Raw genomic sequence first — 16,692 nt, 5'->3', positions numbered from 1 at the left:
GGACCCCCCGGTCCCCTCGCCCGCCCTCCCCGGGACAGCGCCACTGCGCGGGCGCCCTGTGGGGATCCCTTGCGGGGACCGTGTCCGCTCCCGCTGGGTCGGTGCCGGAAGCGGTGCGGACCCGCCCGGTGCCGCCCCGCCCCGGCGCGCTCCCGCCGTTCCGCCCCGCGGGGACGCGCAGACCCGCCCGGCGCGGCTGGACTGTCCGGTAAGCAGCGGCACCGGCAGCGGGATCGTGAACGGAGGCGGTGAGGCTGGCGGGGCGCAGCACGGCTGGTCCGGTCCCGGTCCCGGTTCTGGTCCCGTCCCAGTGCCCCTACCCTCCCGGTGCCGCCCGTCCCAGTCGGTGCTGTCCCCGCTCCCCGCACGCTGCTCTCACCGAGCCACCTCAATTCCGCTCCCTCCTCTCCCGACCCGCCCGCCCGCCCGCGGCAGCCCCGGTCCCGATCCCGGTCCCGTCCTGCCCCGCCCTGGCAGCCCCAGGTCCCGGCGCGGCCGCGGCTCTGCTTCTCCCGGTTCCTCCCGGGGCCCCTGCCGCGCTGCGGGGGTTCAGGGCGGCTGTGCCGTGTCCCGGGATCCGGCTTTCCCGGTACATGCTCCGGCTGCCTCGGCTCCTTCGGCTGCATGTGGAGCGACATCAAGCCCGGGCACCCCCGGACCCCTCCCGGGCACCCCGGCACCATTTCCCGGCCGGGAGCTGTGCTGCCCGGGACGCTGAACCCCGGTCCCTCCCCTCCGCCCCGGAACTCCGTGCGGGGCGGTCCCGGGGCACCCGGCCCCGCTCTCGGGGTGCCGCTGGATCCCGGCGGGAGCGGGAGCCCCCTGACCCATGCTCGTCCCTCTCTTGCAGCGAGGCCGCTCCATGCGCTTGCCCCGCGGCGCCTGAGCCCGGCAGCCCTCGGCAGGTGAGTGACGCGGGCTGGGACCCGCTCCGTGTCCCTGTCACACGCCCGGAGCACCCCGCACCCACCCGCTCCCCGCCTGCGGAGCGCTCCGGGGGCTCCTGGGGCCGGGAAGGGCTCTGGGGTCATCCAACCGCCCCCACCGTCCCGCTCCCCGGAACGGGGGCTCCGAGGGGCCCGGGGAGTCGCCCGGTGCCCGCTGAGGGCCGCCGGGTGCCGGGGCACTGCCCCTTGCGAAACCATCCGGGGTTGAGCAACGCCGGGCACGGCTCCAGCGCGGGGCTCTCCCACGGAGCGTGGGCTCCCACGGCCCCGGAGCGCTCCCCAGGGACGGGGCAGCAGGTTTGGGGTGCGGGCAGGTTTTGGGGGCTGCCTTGCCCGTGGCTGCCTCTCGCCAGCTGCAGAGACCCTTTTTCTCTTGGGTACGCTGTCAGGATTTGGGTTCGCTCCGCAGTGGAATTTTGTTGGCAGCTCCCGGTGCTGCGGGAAGGGCTGCGTGCCTGCCCCGTCCCCGCACGGAGAGGGCTCCAGCTGGGAACCTGCTGTCGAGCCCTTCGGGGTCGCTGCACCACTTCAAGCGCTTGCCAAAAAACCGGGATTTGATCGTTCTAACGATCCGCTGGCACCGGCGGCTGCGCCTCCCCGCCGGCAGCCCTTCCGCCGCTCCTCGGGGAGCGCTGTACCTGCCTTGTCACCTGTGCTGGGCGGGCGGCGACGCGGCGGGACATGGGGCTGCGGGAGGGGTCCGAAGGACGGGCTGGGGCACCCTCCCGCCACCTCCTGTGCCCCGGGCAGGGCTGGGGGTGACCCGGGTGCCACCGTGCCTGAGCGCCGTCCCGGGCGGCGGCAGGGAGGGGACCGTGGGAGCCGTGTCCCCGTGCTGTCCCCGTTTCAGCCCCCACAGTCGCAGCCTGTCATTAGACGGGACGGGGCGGCCGCAGGGCCGGGCTGGCTGCCCGAGGGCGCCGCGCTGGGGCATTCCAGGGGCGCCAGGCCAAGGGGGTGGGCACAGCCCTCCCCGGGGTGGGACCCTGCGCTCGCCGAGGGGGTCGTGTCCCCTGTGTCCCCAAACACGCCTGGGGCGGGAGCGGGGTCGCCACGGGAGCCACGGCGGAGGACTTGGCAGCGCTTCAGTGTTTGGATCCGGGCTGCTCCAGGGAACAAAGGCTTCGCGCTCCCGCCGCTGCTCCCGCGGGTTGTTTTCCTCCGGAGCCGGTATAAAACTGCGGGCAGCGCTCGGCAGCCCCGGGCACGGCGCCGCTGCCCGCGCTCCTGCTCCGGACCGGCCTCGCCCCTGCCGGGCCGGGGGTCCCGGTCCTGCCCCCGGCCGGGGGAGCTGCCGGAGCCTCGGCTGAGCGGCTCGCGGGTGATGGGGTGAGTGGGGCCGGGCCGGTGCGGGACCGGGGCTGGCACAGCGGGAGCGACACCTCCGCGGTGGGCTCCGACAGCCGAGGGCGAATGGGCGGCGTCCAGCCCTGCCGCAGGTGACAGAGTGGCTGTCCCTGTGGCCGGACCACCCCTCCATGATCCCATCCTGCAGGGACCAAGCTGTCATTGCTGGTGCGGGTCCCCCCAGGACTGTGGGGGCAGCTGTGCCTGTCCCCTCCTGGGGCTGGGATGGGGACAGTGGCAGGAGGCGCTTGCAGGTCTGGCGCTGTGGGGGGCTCCTGGCCGCTCTGAGGTGGCAGAGGGGTGGTGGAGGGTGCCTGGCACATCGGTGACAGTGGCAATGACCGCGGTGGTGGCACCATGTGGGTGCAGAGCTGTGACTCATCTCCAGATCCGGTGGTTTGAGGTCGTGGGCAGGGGGGAGGCGAACATTTTTGGTGTTGATTTCTGAAGTTTCAGCATAGGAAGCTCTGCTGGGTGGGAGCCAGTGGTGCCTGGCCCAGCTCTGTCCCGTGGTGACAAGGGGCTGCAGGGTCCTGCTGGGTGGCATCTGGGAACACACTGGGTGCCAGTGACACCCAGGGGTTTCCTGGAGCAGCCAGGTGAGATGGGGCAGGGAGCAAGGGGCTGCAGGGAGCTGGGGTCCTCCCCTCTTTGGGGGTGGGCAGAGTGCTGGAGCACCCACTGGGCCTCCTCCATTTTGGGGTGCAGGGAACTGGGGGTCTCCTGACTTCCCTGTTCCACGGACACATCTGCCCAGGCGATGGGCACAGCCTGAGCTGTGCTGGCCTCACCCCAGCCATTCCTCCTGCCTGGCACATGCCATGCTGGAGGGTGCTGCCAGCAGGGAGGCCACAACAGACACGGTGTGCTGTTCCTTGTCACCAAGGGGGCAGCTGGTGTCACCACCAAGGCTGGGAAAAGTGCTACGGGGGTCACCATCAGCCTTGATGCCAGTGTGGGCACAAGCATGGGTGGCACATGTGTGTGCACTGAGCCCATGCCAGGGATCTGCTGGGTGACACGGTGGTGGCAGGAGATGTTCTGGCAGGAGTCCTGGTGCTGCTGCTGGTGGGGGCATGGCATGGCAGAGTGGGCAGGAGGACACTTGCTGCCCTGGGGTCCCCCGCTCCCAGTCTTGTCCCTTTTCATGGGGTCTTGGCTCTGTGCTATGGATGTGCTCGTCCTGGTGTGGATGTGTGACCCGGCTTCCCAAGACGTGGGTGCCTCAGTGTGGATGTGGTTGTCCTGGCTGTGATTGTCCAGGATGTCCTGTTGTGGCTGCCCAGGATGTGATTGTCCCAGTACAGATGTGGTTGTCCCGGTGTGGACAGGCTGTCCAGGACATCATTGTGCAGGTGCGGGCAGGTGTATCCCGCTGTGAATGCCAGCACCCTTGTCCCACTTCCCACCGCCCTCAGCCCAGTGCTGGCGGTGCCAGAGGTGGGTCCCGGCACAGGCTGGGTCCGGGAGCTCTGGGGCAGCCCCGAGGCGGTGTGGGGCCAGGGCCGAGCCCTGTAATCGCCTCAGCAGCTCAGGCAGGCCAGGGCCGGTCCCAGGAATGTGACTCCGGCGGCGCGGGAGTGGCCGTGGCAGCGGCGCTGGGCGGCCGTGGCAGCGGCAGGTCATTCCCCGCGCCCGGAGCGCGCTCCTGCCCCGCTTATCGCTTATCGGGGCGGCCCGGCATCGCACAAGGGGCCATTGTGCCGCGGGGCGCGGCCGGTGGCAGGGCCAGCACCGACACCGGCACGGTGCTGTCGCCGCCATGGCCTCGGGTGCGTGTCCTGACCCTTCTGCCCGGCGGGAGGGCGAGGTGACGGCGCTGCAGCCGCGTGGTGCCGGTGGGACTGTCCCGGGGTGTCTGCTCTGGACCCGTCCCCCCATCCCAGGGTGCCAGAGCGTCCTGGGAGTGGGGTTGGCCACGGGGCACCAATCAGGGCTTGTTCTGGCCCCTTTCCACAGGGCTGGCCCTGAGCCGTTCCCGGCCACCACTCGTCCGTGACTCAGCAATGGAAAGCAGAAGTGTCCCCCCGTGCCCCCCCAGCTCTCCGTCATCCTTTCCAGCGGGGTCATGCCCCTGGCTCCCGGGAGCCGCATGTCCCCAGTGTCACCATCCCGCCGGGCTCCTGCTGTGGCACCTGGGGGCCAGGACCCCCTTGTTGGGTGTTTTGGTGAAAGCACGACGTTCCCGAGAACAATCCCAGTGTGTTCCCAAACTAATCCCGAGCTGCCCACGAGATTAAGCCCAAAAAGCTGCTTAGTGCCCACAGCGGCGACACCGTCCTGTGCACCCAGCGAGGCGGTGGCCCAGCCCCAGGTCCCCCCCGTGGGAGGGTCCCATCCCGAGTTTGGGGGGGCTGAGTGCTGGCGGCGGCTTGGCGGGCGCCCCAGGAGAGCGGCGTGGCAGGGCGGATAATCTGCCTGCTGGAATGTGGATGTGCTGGCTCCGGCCCCGGACGGGAGCGGGGATTAGGGAGAAGCCGGAGCAGGGTAGCACCGAATTTTGGGAATAGGTGGGATTCAGGGCTGCAGTGAGGCTCGGAGCCGCAGCCTCGGCATTCACTGAGACAGCTCCTCGAGCCTCACCACGGCCACCGTGCTGGCACCCCAGCGGTGCCGGTGACGGGGACGGTGATGCCACCCATGTGAGACGCAGTCATCCGTCACCACCCTCCTCGGTCCCCCCGTCACGTGGGCCACCTCCCGTGGCAATAAACCCGGCACGCCGGTGCCACAGGGGTCAGCGCGGGGCCGGGAAGCTGCCAAGGGGCGAACGTGGGTGGAAGCTGGGCCGGGCTGGGGAAACGCGGGAGGGCTGTGGGCTTTCGGGAGGGTCGGGAGCTGCGGTGCCCCCCGAGTCTGGCACCCTGCCCGCACCCCGCAGGGTTGGGTGCCTGCCCGGGGTCCCGCTGCCTCGACTCCGCTCCCCTCCCGGCGTTTGTCTTGGCCGCAGCTCTCCCATTCCAGCCGGTGGCCAAGACAAACCAGCCCGGAGCCAGCGCGGCCCGAGGAGGGGCAGCCCCGGCCCCCGCCCGCGGCACGGCTCGGGGCACCCCCTGATCCCCTGTGCGCCCCCAGGTTATGCTGCCCCGAGAGCGTCCCCTGAGCCCCCGCGAGAAGGAAAAGGGCTAAGCCGGCCGTGCCGGGGGCCGTGCCAGCGCCATGACCCATTCCCAGGTGTCTTCCGAGCTTCACCACATCGTCTCCTCAGCCTTCCAGAGCGTAAGTGCCACCGCGGGGCGGGGGGATGAGAGGCTGCAGCCCCTCACAGGGCCTGGAGGGGTGACAGGTGTCATGGCACAGCCCCTGCTGCTGCCGTGGCGCGCCTGGGGGATGCCCGACTGCGGGGCTATGGGGTGCTGGCAGTGCTGTGTGGCACCTACCCTCACCCCTGGCTCAGGCGTGGGGCAGAGCTGTGGGGTGCTGGCAGTGCCCATTGCACCTGCCCTAGCCCTGGCTCAGGTGTGGGGCAGGGCTGTGGGGTGCTGGCAGTGCCCATTGCACCTGCCCTAGCCCTGGCTCAGGTGTGGGGCGGGGCTGTGGCTGCTGGCAGTGCCCAGTGCCACCTGCCCTGTTGCTCAGCCCCCCGGGGCAGGCCAGGCCGGCTGTGCCAGGGTGGCGGGCGCCCTTGGGGCCGCACGGTGCCAGCGCCGCCGGTGGCAGGGCCGTGGCGGTGCCCGCGGTGCCAGCGCTGCCCTGGCGGCGGTTCCCGGCCGGGTTAATGATTGAGCCCCGTGTCACGCCGCGGCCGCCCGGTGCTGCTGGCGAGCCCCGCCGCCCGCACGTGACCGGGGATGGGACCGGCCCCATCCTAATGGAGTTTTTCCGGGGCTCCCGGGTAAGCTGCGGCCTAGGGGGGCTCTGGGGGCTCTCTCTGCGCTGCTAACCCAGGGCACCCTGCCCACCTGTGCCACGGTGACGCCAGGTGCCTGACAAAGGTGGGGTGGATGCTGCTGGGGTGCAGAATGGAGCCCGGCAGGTTTGGGGCCATGGGGCCACGGCCAAAGGGGCTTGAGGGGTCTGGGGGATCAAAGGGGGCACGGGGATGGTGGGAGGGATGTGGCAGGACTGGTCTGATGCCGCCGCTGCCATCACGTGGCAGCCCCTGTGTGCCGGGGTGTGATGGGCTGGCGTGGGCCATCACCTGGGTCACCCCACTGCACAGTGACCCCCTGTGTCACCCTCCAGGTAACCCCCCTGGGAGCCCAGGGGTCACTGTGCAGTGGGGACAGGTATGGGGCACCTGTGCCCAAACCGGATACCTGGGCTGGGGTTCATGTGGGGTGGCCATGGCACAGCCATGGACCCGCAGGTGCTTCTGGGGTGCCCACTCGGGGCGCTGGCAGCTCCTCCCCCGCTGCCCCTGCAGGCAGATCCTGGTGCCTGGGGTGCCCCTGTACCCCCCTGCCCCCCCACTCCGGGGGTCCCGGGGTCCCTGGGTGGGGCCGTGGCGGGGGGCTCGGCTGTGCAGCCCCCGCAGGGGCTGAGGGGTGCAAGGCTGGCAGGGCATTTACCGGGGGTCCGTGCAGCCCCGGGGGATGGGAGCTGCCCTCCGGGGCAATCCGAGCTGGGCCCGGGGAGCCGGCGGTTCGGGGGCCGGGGCTCGGCGGGAGGGGCCGGTGGTTCCCGGGGTGTTGGTGCGTCCCGAGGGGCCGGAGTTGGCGGGGGATCGGCGCATCCCGAGTGGGTCCGCTGCATCCTGCGGGGCCCGGTGCATTCCGGGGGGGGGGGGGGGGGCGGTCGCTCCGGGGCCGCCGCCGGTGCCGCGGTGCCGCCGGTGCCCTCTGCGTTCGCCGTCACCTTGAGACGGGCGCGAGGCGGCTCCGTCAATATTTGGCAAGGCCGGGACGGAGCCGCCGCCCCCCCGGTTTCCTCCCCCGCGCCCCCCCCTCGCTCTCCCCCCACCCCCGGCCCCATCCCCGGCCGGTCCCGCCGCTCCGATAAAGCGCTGCGGGAGCTGCGGAGGGAGCGGCTCCGCCATGACTCAGGTAGGACCGGCCGGGGACGCGCCCCCCGCAGCCCCCGCAGCCCCTCCCGCACTCCCCCAGCCAGGCCCCTGCAACCGCCAGCCTCGCATCCTCCGTATCCCCCCAGCTCCGCATCCCCCGTGTTCCCGCAGCCCCCGGTCCCGCGTTACCCCCACAACCCCCCCGCACCCTCCGCATCCCTCTGCGCCCCCAGCCCCGCATCCCCTCCCGCCCCCAGCCCCGCCCCCTGCCCCCGCAGCCCCTCCCCCCGAGCCCACCCCTGGCACCCCCGGCTGGGGGGCAGCGGCAGCCCGGGGCAGGGGGCACAGAGCCGGGGGATCTGCGGGTCAGGGGCTGGGACAGCACTGGGGGGGGCACAGCACCGGGGCACCGCGCTGGGGATGCTGGGGTGGTACAGGGACACAGCACTGGGGGGGCCGGGGCTGTCCAGGGACACAGCACTGGCCATGCTGGTTCCCATTCGGAGGAAAGCGTGTCACGGGGTACCCGGGGCACAGCCCAGGGCCCGGAGCTGGGCTGCTGTGGCACGTGGGGTGGAGGTGACACCGTGGCGTGGAGGTGACACCGACGCAAGCGCTGAGGCCGGGGGTGCTGGGGTGCGTGGGGTGGGAATGATGCAGGGGGTGCCCAGCCCAGGGCAGGGGTGCCCAGCCCCTGGGTGCCTTCGGGGCTCAGACAGCCCCTCGGAGCAGCCATCTCGCGGCGCTGCGTGGCCGGGGTGCGCTGGGGTCGGGGCACGGTGGGTGGCGGTGCCGGTGCTGCCGCCGTGTGCCCGCTCATCCCCGCTGCCGGCCCGCAGCCCGAGCAGGAGGCGCTGGGCGCCGGCTCACCTGCCTTCGGAGAGGAGGAGGAGGAGAAGGACCTGAACAAGGCCCTGGGCGTGGAGCGCTTCGAGGAGATCCTGAACGACGCCCACCCCCGCAACGCCGAGGAGGCCGGGCGCAGCTACGGCGAGGAGGACTTCGAGTGTGAGCGGGGCCAAGGGCGGGCACGGAGCAGGGAACGGGCAGGGAGCGGACAGGGGGCGAGCAGGGCGTGGGGAGCTGGCAGGAAATGGGCAGGGAACACAGCACCAACTCCCGGTCCCCCCAGACCACCGTCAGTCGTCCCACCACATCCACCACCCGCTCTCCACGCACCTGCCCTCTGACGCCCGCCGCAAGAAGGGGATCCCGAAAAAGGGCAAAAAGAAGGCCCGGCGTGCCTCTGTCCCCGGAGAGACCCCCACCATCGAGGAGGCTGAGGAGGATGAGGATGACGCGTGCGACACGGAGACGGAGCGGTCGGCGGAGGAGCTGCGGCAGCCCGGGCCGGCCGAGGCAGTGCAGGTGAGGGCCGGGCTGGGGTGGGGGCAGCGCTCAGCGTGCCTGGGCACAGCTGGGCACTGGAGGAGCCGGGGCCGGTGCTGCCATCCATGGCCAGGGAGATGCGGCTCCCAGCAGCCGGCTCACCCGCTGCACCCCCAGTTCTTCTTGCAGGAGGATGAGGCGAGCGACCGGCAGGCAGAGGAGCCAGCGGCCCCCGCGGCACTGCCCGGCTCCCCCCCTGAGCCCCGAGGGGGCACGGCCCTGAAGGAAGCGCAGGCCAGCAGGTGAGCTGGGGTTGGGCCATGCTGGAGCTCTTGGGGAGCGGGCAGCATCCTCTGGCCGCCCCACGGCAGGGTGGGGGCTGGACAGCCCCTTCCCGTACCCCGTGTCAGGACTGGGGTGCAGAGTGGGGCTCAGCACTGAGCTGGGCTCCTGCCTTGCAGCCCTGATGCCGAGCAGGGGGCTCTGGGGGAGGGGGCAGCCGCTGAGGCTGGGTCCCCAGGCCGCCCTGCGCCCAAGTCGCAGCCGGGGCACCGCAGCTACAACCTGCACGAACGGCGCTGCATCGGCAGCATGACGGCTGCAGAGCAGGACCGCTACCAGAAAATGCCAACAGACGAGTCAGAGGCACAGACACTGGCCTCGGCTGACCTGGACTACATGAAGAGTGAGTGGGCACTGTGCCCCTGGGGCTGCCCTGGTGGCCACTCTCTGTTGGGCGAGTGGGCTGGGACAGTGGAGCGGCGCTGGGGATGGTAGGGCTGCCATTGCTGGGGCTGGCATTGCTGGGGATGGCGGGTTTGGGACAGTGGGGCTGGCATTGCTTGGGATGGTGGGGCTGGCATTGCTGGGGCTGGCAGTGCCAGGTTGCCTTGTGTCTGCAGCCAAGCTGAGCTCGGTGCAGGCGCTGACCCTGCTCCCAGTGCTAGGCACAGCCACAGGGGACCCATCCCTGGTGCCAGGGCTGGGCTGAGTCCCTGTGAAATGGCCAGGAGCTCGGTCTGGGGCAGCTGGAGCCAGTGACAGCAGTAGCAGTGATGGTGGCTCCCCTGAGCACTCAGAAGCCCCAGGGATTCACAGCCCAGGACTCTCAGGGTGATGGGTGATGCTTTTGCTGTGGAGCTGCCAGGGGAGCTCAGCCAGGGCAGGGCCCATGTGCCAGTGGCCACGGGTTGGCCTTGGCACATAGCGAGCAGGTGACCCCGGTGCCAGGAGCCACCTTGATTGGTGGCATTGCTGGCAGTGACCCAGTGACCCCCGCAAAGCTGCAGCACTTGCCCCCAGCAGTGGGATGATGGCTCTGCCCTGAGCTGTCCCTGGCAGGACACATCCCACAGCTCCACAGCTGGGCAGGGCCCCACATCTGAGGGCTCAGTGTCCCCCGTGCTGGGCTCTGAGGTGCAGGGCCCCACAGACCGGGCACCCCCCATTGCTGACCCCCCCAGGTCACCGCTTCGAGGACGTGCCGGGCGTGCGCCGGCACCTGGTGCGGAAGAGCGCCAAGGCACAGGTGGTGCACGTCAGCAAGGACCACAAGGAGCCCAGCACGCGGCAGCGCAAGCAGGACCGGCAGCCCCACGAGGTGCGGGGTCCTTTGCCAGGGCACGGGCAGGGATGGGGTCTGGGGTCCCGGCACTGACCCGGCTGTGCTGCAGGTGTTTGTGGAGCTGAACGAGCTGGTGGTGGACAAGAACCAGGAGCTGCAGTGGAAGGAGACGGCGCGCTGGATCAAGTTTGAGGAGGACGTGGAGGAGGAGACAGACCGCTGGGGCAAGCCACACGTGGCCTCCCTCTCCTTCCGCAGCCTTCTGGAGCTCCGCAAGACCCTGGCCCACGGTAGGGAGGCGGGGACCGCCCTGTGGGGCCCACGGTGAGTGAGGTGGAGTCCTGTCCCTGCTGGCCCCAGCGCCCCCTCTGTTGTCCAGGGGCCGTGCTCCTGGACCTGGACCAAAAGACGCTGCCGGGGGTGGCTCACCAGGTGGTGGAGCAGATGGTGATCACGGACCAGATCCGGGCTGAGGACCGTGCCAACGTGCTGCGGGCGCTGCTGCTCAAGCACAGGTGGGCGCTGGGGGCACGGACACAGCCCCTTGCCCCCAGGCTCTGCTCCCTGAGCTGTGGGGCTGATGCTGTCCCTGGGATCCTGGCAATGGCTGTGCCGCCGGGCCACCACGGACAGCCCTGGCCCTGTCCCGCAGCCACCCGAGCGACGAGAAGGAGTTCTCCTTCCCGCGGAACATCTCGGCAGGCAGCCTGGGCTCCCTGCTCGTGCACCACCACAGCACCAACCACGTGGCTGAGGGCAGCGAGCCGGCCGTCACCGAGCCCCTCATCGCTGGCCACGCCGGCGAGCACGACACGCGCATCGACGTGGAGCGGGAGGTGGGTGCCACGGCCCCCAGCCCTGCCCGTGCCCTGGGGAAGGGCCCTGACCCCTGTGCCCCACTCTGTCCCCACAGAGGGAGGTCCTCACTCCCACACCCCCGGCCGGCATCACTCGCTCCAAGTCAAAGCACGAGCTGAAGCTGCTGGAGAAGATCCCGGACAACGCTGAGGCCACAGTGGTGCTCGTGGGTATGGAGAGGTGGGCAGGCCAGGGGTGTGGGCGCCGCATGCCAGGCACCCTGGTGACCCCTGTGCCCCCCAGGCTGTGTGGAGTTCCTGGACCAGCCCACCATGGCCTTCGTGCGGCTGCAGGAGGCCGTGGAGCTGGACGCGGTGCTGGAGGTGCCCGTGCCTGTGCGGTTCCTCTTCGTGCTGCTGGGCCCCAGCAGCACCCACATGGACTATCACGAGATTGGGCGCTCCATCTCCACCCTCATGTCCGACAAGGTCCCTGCCCCGGGGGGTCCTGGCGGGCGGGGGGCTCGGCTGTGCCCGCCTGAGGGGTTTGGGGCTGTGCCAGGATGGGGGTTCAGGGCTCTGCTGGGGCAGGGGCTTGAGGCTGTGCTGGGCAGGGAGCTCAGGGTTTTTGTGCCAGGGCTGGGGCTTCAGGGTTGTGCTGGGACTATGGTCTTGAGACAGCACTCGACTGTGGGTTTGGGGGTGTGATAGGGCCAGCAGCTCAGGACTCAGATGGGATGGGCTGGAGGGCTCAGATTGTGCCAATGCTGCGGTCTCAGAGAAATGCCAGGATGAGAGCTTGGAGTCCTGTCGGGGTTGGGGAGCTTGGGGCAATGCCAGGATGCCAGTTAGCCTTGCTGTGTTGGGGTCTCGTGGCCATCCTGGGATGGGGACCAGGGCTGTGCCAGGGTTAGGGGCTCAGGGCCGTGCCAGGACCAGGGCCATCCTGATGCTGTGGGCTCGGGGCTGCAAAATACCAGGCTCTCAGGAGCCACAGGGCTGTGGTGTGGGCACTGACCCTGCCATGGGCCCCCAGCAATTCCACGAGGCCGCCTACCTGGCCGACGACCGTCATGACCTTCTGAATGCCATCAACGAGTTCCTGGACTGCAGCGTGGTGCTGCCGCCCTCCGAGGTGCAGGGCGAGGAGCTGCTGCGCAGCGTCGCCCACTTCCAGCGCGAGATGCTGAAGAAGAGGATGGAGCAGGAGCGGAGGCTGCTGCTGGAGCCCAAGTCCCCTGAGGAGAAAGGTGCCAGGGCCGGGGCTGGGGCCAGGACAGGGTTTGGGGTGTGTCCCAGCTGGTGGGGTCTCACTGTCTGTCTGCCTGTCTGTGCATCTGCTCACCCCCAGCTCTGCTGAAGCTGAAGGTGGTGGAGGACGAGGCCGAGGAGGATGACGACCCCCTGAGGCGCACGGGCCGCCCCTTCGGGGGGCTGATCCGGGACGTGCGGCGGAGGTACCCCCACTACCTGAGCGACTTCCGCGACGCACTGGACCCCCAATGCATCGCTGCCGTCATCTTCATCTACTTCGCTGCGCTGTCACCCGCCATCACCTTCGGGGGGCTGCTGGGTGAGTGCGGGTGTGGAGCCTGCCAAGGGGGGTGCAGCAGTGCTGGTGCTGTGGGGCAGGGCCGTGCCCGAGGGCCCATCCCGATGGTGAGCCTGAGCCTGTGCTGCCGCAGGGGAGAAGACGCAGGACCTGATCGGGGTGTCGGAGCTGATCATCTCCACATCACTGCAAGGCGTCCTCTTCTGCCTGCTGGGTGCTCAGCCCCTGCTGGTCATCGGCTTCTCAGGGCCGCTGCTCGTCTTTGAGGAAGCCTTCTTCACGGTGAGCTGCTGGGGTCTGCCCTGGGGGCTGGGGAGACACCCCCACCCCAGCCCCGCTGCTTGGGGCAGACATCCCCACAGCCCTCCTGCCAGGGCTCTGCCCCACTGCCTGGGGCAGACATCCCCACAGCCCTCCTGCCAGGGCTCTGCCCCACTGCCTGGGGCAGACATCCCCACAGCCCTCCTGCCAGGGCTCTGCCCCACTGCACAGGCTCTGTCCAGCCCTGTTGCCCTCCTGACACCCATCTGTCCATCTGTCTGTCTGCACGGCTGGGCAGTTCTGCACATCCAATGAGCTGGAGTACCTGGTGGGGCGTGTCTGGATCGGCTTTTGGCTCATCCTCATTGTGCTGGTCATGGTGGCCTTTGAGGGCAGCTTCCTGGTGCGTTTTGTCTCCCGCTTCACCCAGGAGATCTTTGCCTTTCTCATCTCCCTCATCTTCATCTATGAGACCTTTTCCAAGCTGGCCAAGGTGAGCTGCGGGGGTGAGCCGGGTGGGCTGGGGCAGGGCCAGGCAGGATGGGGCTGAACAACCCACCCTCCTGCTCCAGATCTTCCAAGAGCACCCTCTGCACAGCTGCCTGAGCACCAACAGCTCGGCCGAGGCCTGGGGCAACGGCACCGTGGCCGTGGCCAACACCACAGCCCTGGCCACCAGCCCGGTTGCCCGCGGTGCCACCAAGGTCACGGGGCAGCCCAACACAGCACTGCTCTCACTCGTGCTCATGGCTGGCACCTTCTTCATCGCCTTCTTCCTGCGCAAGTTCAAGAACAGCCGCTTCTTCCCTGGACGGGTGCGTGGGGATGGCCGTGGGGCCGTGGGGCTGGGCTTACCCTGGGGGCCGTGGGGCTGGGCTGAGCCTGGGGGGCTGGGCCGAGCCTGGGGGGCTGGGGTGAACCAGGAGGGCCGTGGCCAGGCTGGCACTGGTGTTCCCCCAGATCCGGAGGCTCATCGGGGACTTTGGGGTGCCCATCGCCATCCTGGTGATGGTGCTGGTAGACTACAGCATCCAGGACACCTACACACAGGTGAGCAGCCACCCATCCACTGCCTGGGCAGCACACCTAACCCCGCACCCTCCTAGGGATCCCTGTGCCCCATCCCACTGACCTGGCTGTGGGTCAGCAGCTCCATCTGCTCCCAGCAGGGCTGCACCTGCTTGGTGCCAGCCTCTGACCTCCTCTCTCCCTCTGACTATGGCTTCTGGGGGTCCCGGTGCCTCTATGGTCCCCTCACTCTATGGGGCACAGCCAATCCCCTCTCAGCATTTGTGTCCCCCTCCCCCTGCAGAAGCTGAGTGTGCCCAGTGGGTTCTCGGTGACAGCCCCAGACAAGCGGGGTTGGGTGATCAACCCCCTGGGTGTGCAGAGTGCCTTCCCCGTGTGGATGATGGTGGCCAGCGGCCTCCCCGCCATCCTAGTCTTCATCCTCATCTTCATGGAGACCCAGATCACCACGTGAGTGCACTGGGGGTGGGCAGGGGGCATTGGTGGGGCAGGGGGAGCCCGTGCTGTGCCAACTGTCTGCCCTGCTTCCAGGCTGATCATCAGCAAGAAGGAGCGGATGCTGCAGAAGGGCTCCGGGTTCCACCTCGACCTCCTGCTCATCGTGGCCATGGGCGGCTTCTTCGCGCTCTTCGGGCTGCCCTGGCTCGCCGCAGCCACCGTGCGCTCCGTCACCCACGCCAACGCCCTCACTGTCATGAGCAAGGCGGTGGCACCTGGGGACAAGCCCAAGATTCAGGAGGTGAAGGAGCAGCGGGTCACCGGGCTGCTGGTGGCTGTGCTGGTCGGTAGGTCTGGCCCTTGGGTCCTGGGGGGACTGCAGTGCAGTGGGGAGGGGGCTGGGGAGCCATGGGGGGCTCTGATGGGGAGGGGGCAGCGTGGGGAACGGAGCTGGGGCACCCTGAGCCCCGGCCAAATTGGTGTGGCCATCCTGTCCCCAGTGGGCACAGGGATGCAGGACCCTCCCCAGGGGAGGGGGTTAAGGGGGAGGTGGGGCTGGAGGGCTGTGCTGAGCCCCCTCCCCAGGCTGACGCTGCTCTGGCCCAGGGCTGTCCATCGTCATCGGGGACCTGCTGCGGCAGATCCCACTGGCTGTGCTCTTCGGCATCTTCCTCTACATGGGCGTCACCTCCCTCAATGGCATCCAGTTCTACGAGCGCCTGCAGCTGCTGCTGATGCCCCCCAAGCACCACCCTGATGTCACCTATGTCAAAAAGGTGGGGAGGGGGCCTGGGGAGGATCCTTGGGGCAGGACCCTTGCCTGGGACAGCAGCCAGGCTGGGGTACCCTTGTGTGGGAGCACGGCGGTGTCTGCAGGACAGGCTGTGGCAGAGCCTAGTTTAGGAGGCACAGGGGGACAGAGTGGGGAGCTGTGTCTGGGGGTGTGGGTGCCCCAGTCTAGGCTGTGCCCGTGGTGGGAGGGGGACACAGGGCCCAGCTGGGGGACACAGAGCCCCAGCCCTGACAGCGCTCTGTGCCCAGGTGCGCACGCTGCGCATGCACCTGTTCACCGGGCTGCAGCTGGCCTGCCTGGCCGTGCTCTGGGCCGTCATGTCCACTGTGGCCTCCCTCGCCTTCCCCTTCATCCTCATCCTCACGGTGCCGCTCCGCATGTGCCTGCTCAGCCGCATCTTCACCGACCGGGAAATGAAGTGTGTAAGTGGTGCCGTCGCTTGTCTCCCGGGAGCGGTGGATCGGGGGCGGTGGCTCCCGGGGCCGGGGGGTTCTCGGGGGCCGGGGGGCTCCGGGGGAACTCCGGGGGCCAGGGGGCTCCCGGGGGGCGCTGGCCGCCCCTCAGCCGCCGTGTCCCGCAGCTGGACGCAGCCGAGGCCGAGCCCATCCTGGACGAGCGGGAAGGTGTGGACGAGTACAACGAGATGCCGATGCCGGTGTGAGGGCGCCGGCGGCTCACGGCTGGCGGTGGAGCCCGCGCGGGGCCGGGGCAGCGGCTGCGCGGCCGTGCCTGCAGGGACGGGGCCCTGCGGCCCCCAGGCCCTCGGAGGGCACTGCCAAAGAGACGCCGGCCCCAGGCTCAGCCCCTCGGACACCTGCTGCCCGTGGCCCGGGACAGGGCCCCCCGGGCAGGGCTGTCCGGGACAGGGCCCCCCGGGACAGAACCCCCGGGACAGGGCTGTCCGGGACAGGGCTGTCCGGGACAGGACCCCCGGGACAGAACCCCCGGGACAGGGCCCCCCGGGACAGGGCTGTCCGGGACAGGACCCCCGGGACAGAACCCCCGGGACAGGGCCCCCCGGGACAGGGCTGTCCGGGACAGAACCCCCGAGACAGAACCCCCGGGACAGGGCTGTCCGGGACAGGGCCCCCCGGGACAGGACCCCCGGGACAGGACCCCCGGGCAGGGCTGTCCGGGGCAGGGCCCCTCGGCCCCTCAGCAGCCCCTCAGCTCCCGCCCCACCCTCAGGCGTCGGCTGAAGCCCCCGGGGTTTATGGATCAGGCAATTCAAAGGCAATAAACAGCTTTATTCCGATCATGGGGCCCAGGGCAGAGGTGCTGGGGGACCCCCCTGCCAGGGGAGCCCTGCTCCGAGCATTCCCTGGGGTGCTACCGGGCTGGGGCCCCCCCCACCATCTTCAACTAATAAAGAGACCGGAGTTTGCACACTTTTCACCAGTTTTATTGGAAAGTTCCCCTTTCCCTAACACCCCCCTCCTCCAGGCCCAGGCCCTGGGAACAGCCCCACGTGCACACCCGCTCCCGGCCCTGCACAGGATCCTCCACCACAGCCCCCGGGCCCCCTGCGCCCCCAGAGGGGCCAGGCAGCCGTGCTGGGGACCCAGGAACAGCACCCAGTGCCCTGGCCAGGCCCAGCAGCAGCAACAGACCAGGCTGAGGTGGCAGAGCCAGGGCAGGGGGGCCATGAGGGACCTTCCCCAGTAACTCCCCCCACCCCCCGGCACCCCCA

General features: G+C 69.9%; 1 protein-coding gene across 1 annotated transcript; it reads left to right on the top strand.

The window, feature by feature from the left end:
* Nucleotides 1-141: 141 nt before the first annotated feature.
* Nucleotides 142-16,388, top strand: SLC4A2 (solute carrier family 4 member 2). Its single transcript, XM_066549561.1, has 24 exons — nucleotides 142-208; nucleotides 851-905; nucleotides 5,370-5,513; nucleotides 8,079-8,247; nucleotides 8,372-8,607; nucleotides 8,746-8,870; nucleotides 9,030-9,253; nucleotides 10,032-10,168; nucleotides 10,242-10,422; nucleotides 10,512-10,647; nucleotides 10,785-10,968; nucleotides 11,046-11,160; nucleotides 11,234-11,418; nucleotides 11,966-12,179; nucleotides 12,281-12,502; nucleotides 12,615-12,763; nucleotides 13,041-13,235; nucleotides 13,315-13,557; nucleotides 13,703-13,792; nucleotides 14,055-14,221; nucleotides 14,303-14,556; nucleotides 14,816-14,985; nucleotides 15,251-15,424; nucleotides 15,583-16,388. The coding sequence occupies exons 3-24, from the start codon at nucleotides 5,454-5,456 to the stop codon at nucleotides 15,661-15,663; spliced, it is 3,711 nt and encodes a 1,236-aa protein (XP_066405658.1). The 5' UTR covers nucleotides 142-208; nucleotides 851-905; nucleotides 5,370-5,453; the 3' UTR covers nucleotides 15,664-16,388.
* Nucleotides 16,389-16,692: the final 304 nt, after the last annotated feature.

Source organism: Molothrus aeneus, chromosome 1 (genome assembly GCF_037042795.1).
Source record: "Molothrus aeneus isolate 106 chromosome 1, BPBGC_Maene_1.0, whole genome shotgun sequence".
Classification (NCBI taxonomy): Eukaryota; Metazoa; Chordata; class Aves; order Passeriformes; family Icteridae; genus Molothrus; species Molothrus aeneus.
This window is presented reverse-complemented; position numbering and strand designations above follow the sequence as displayed.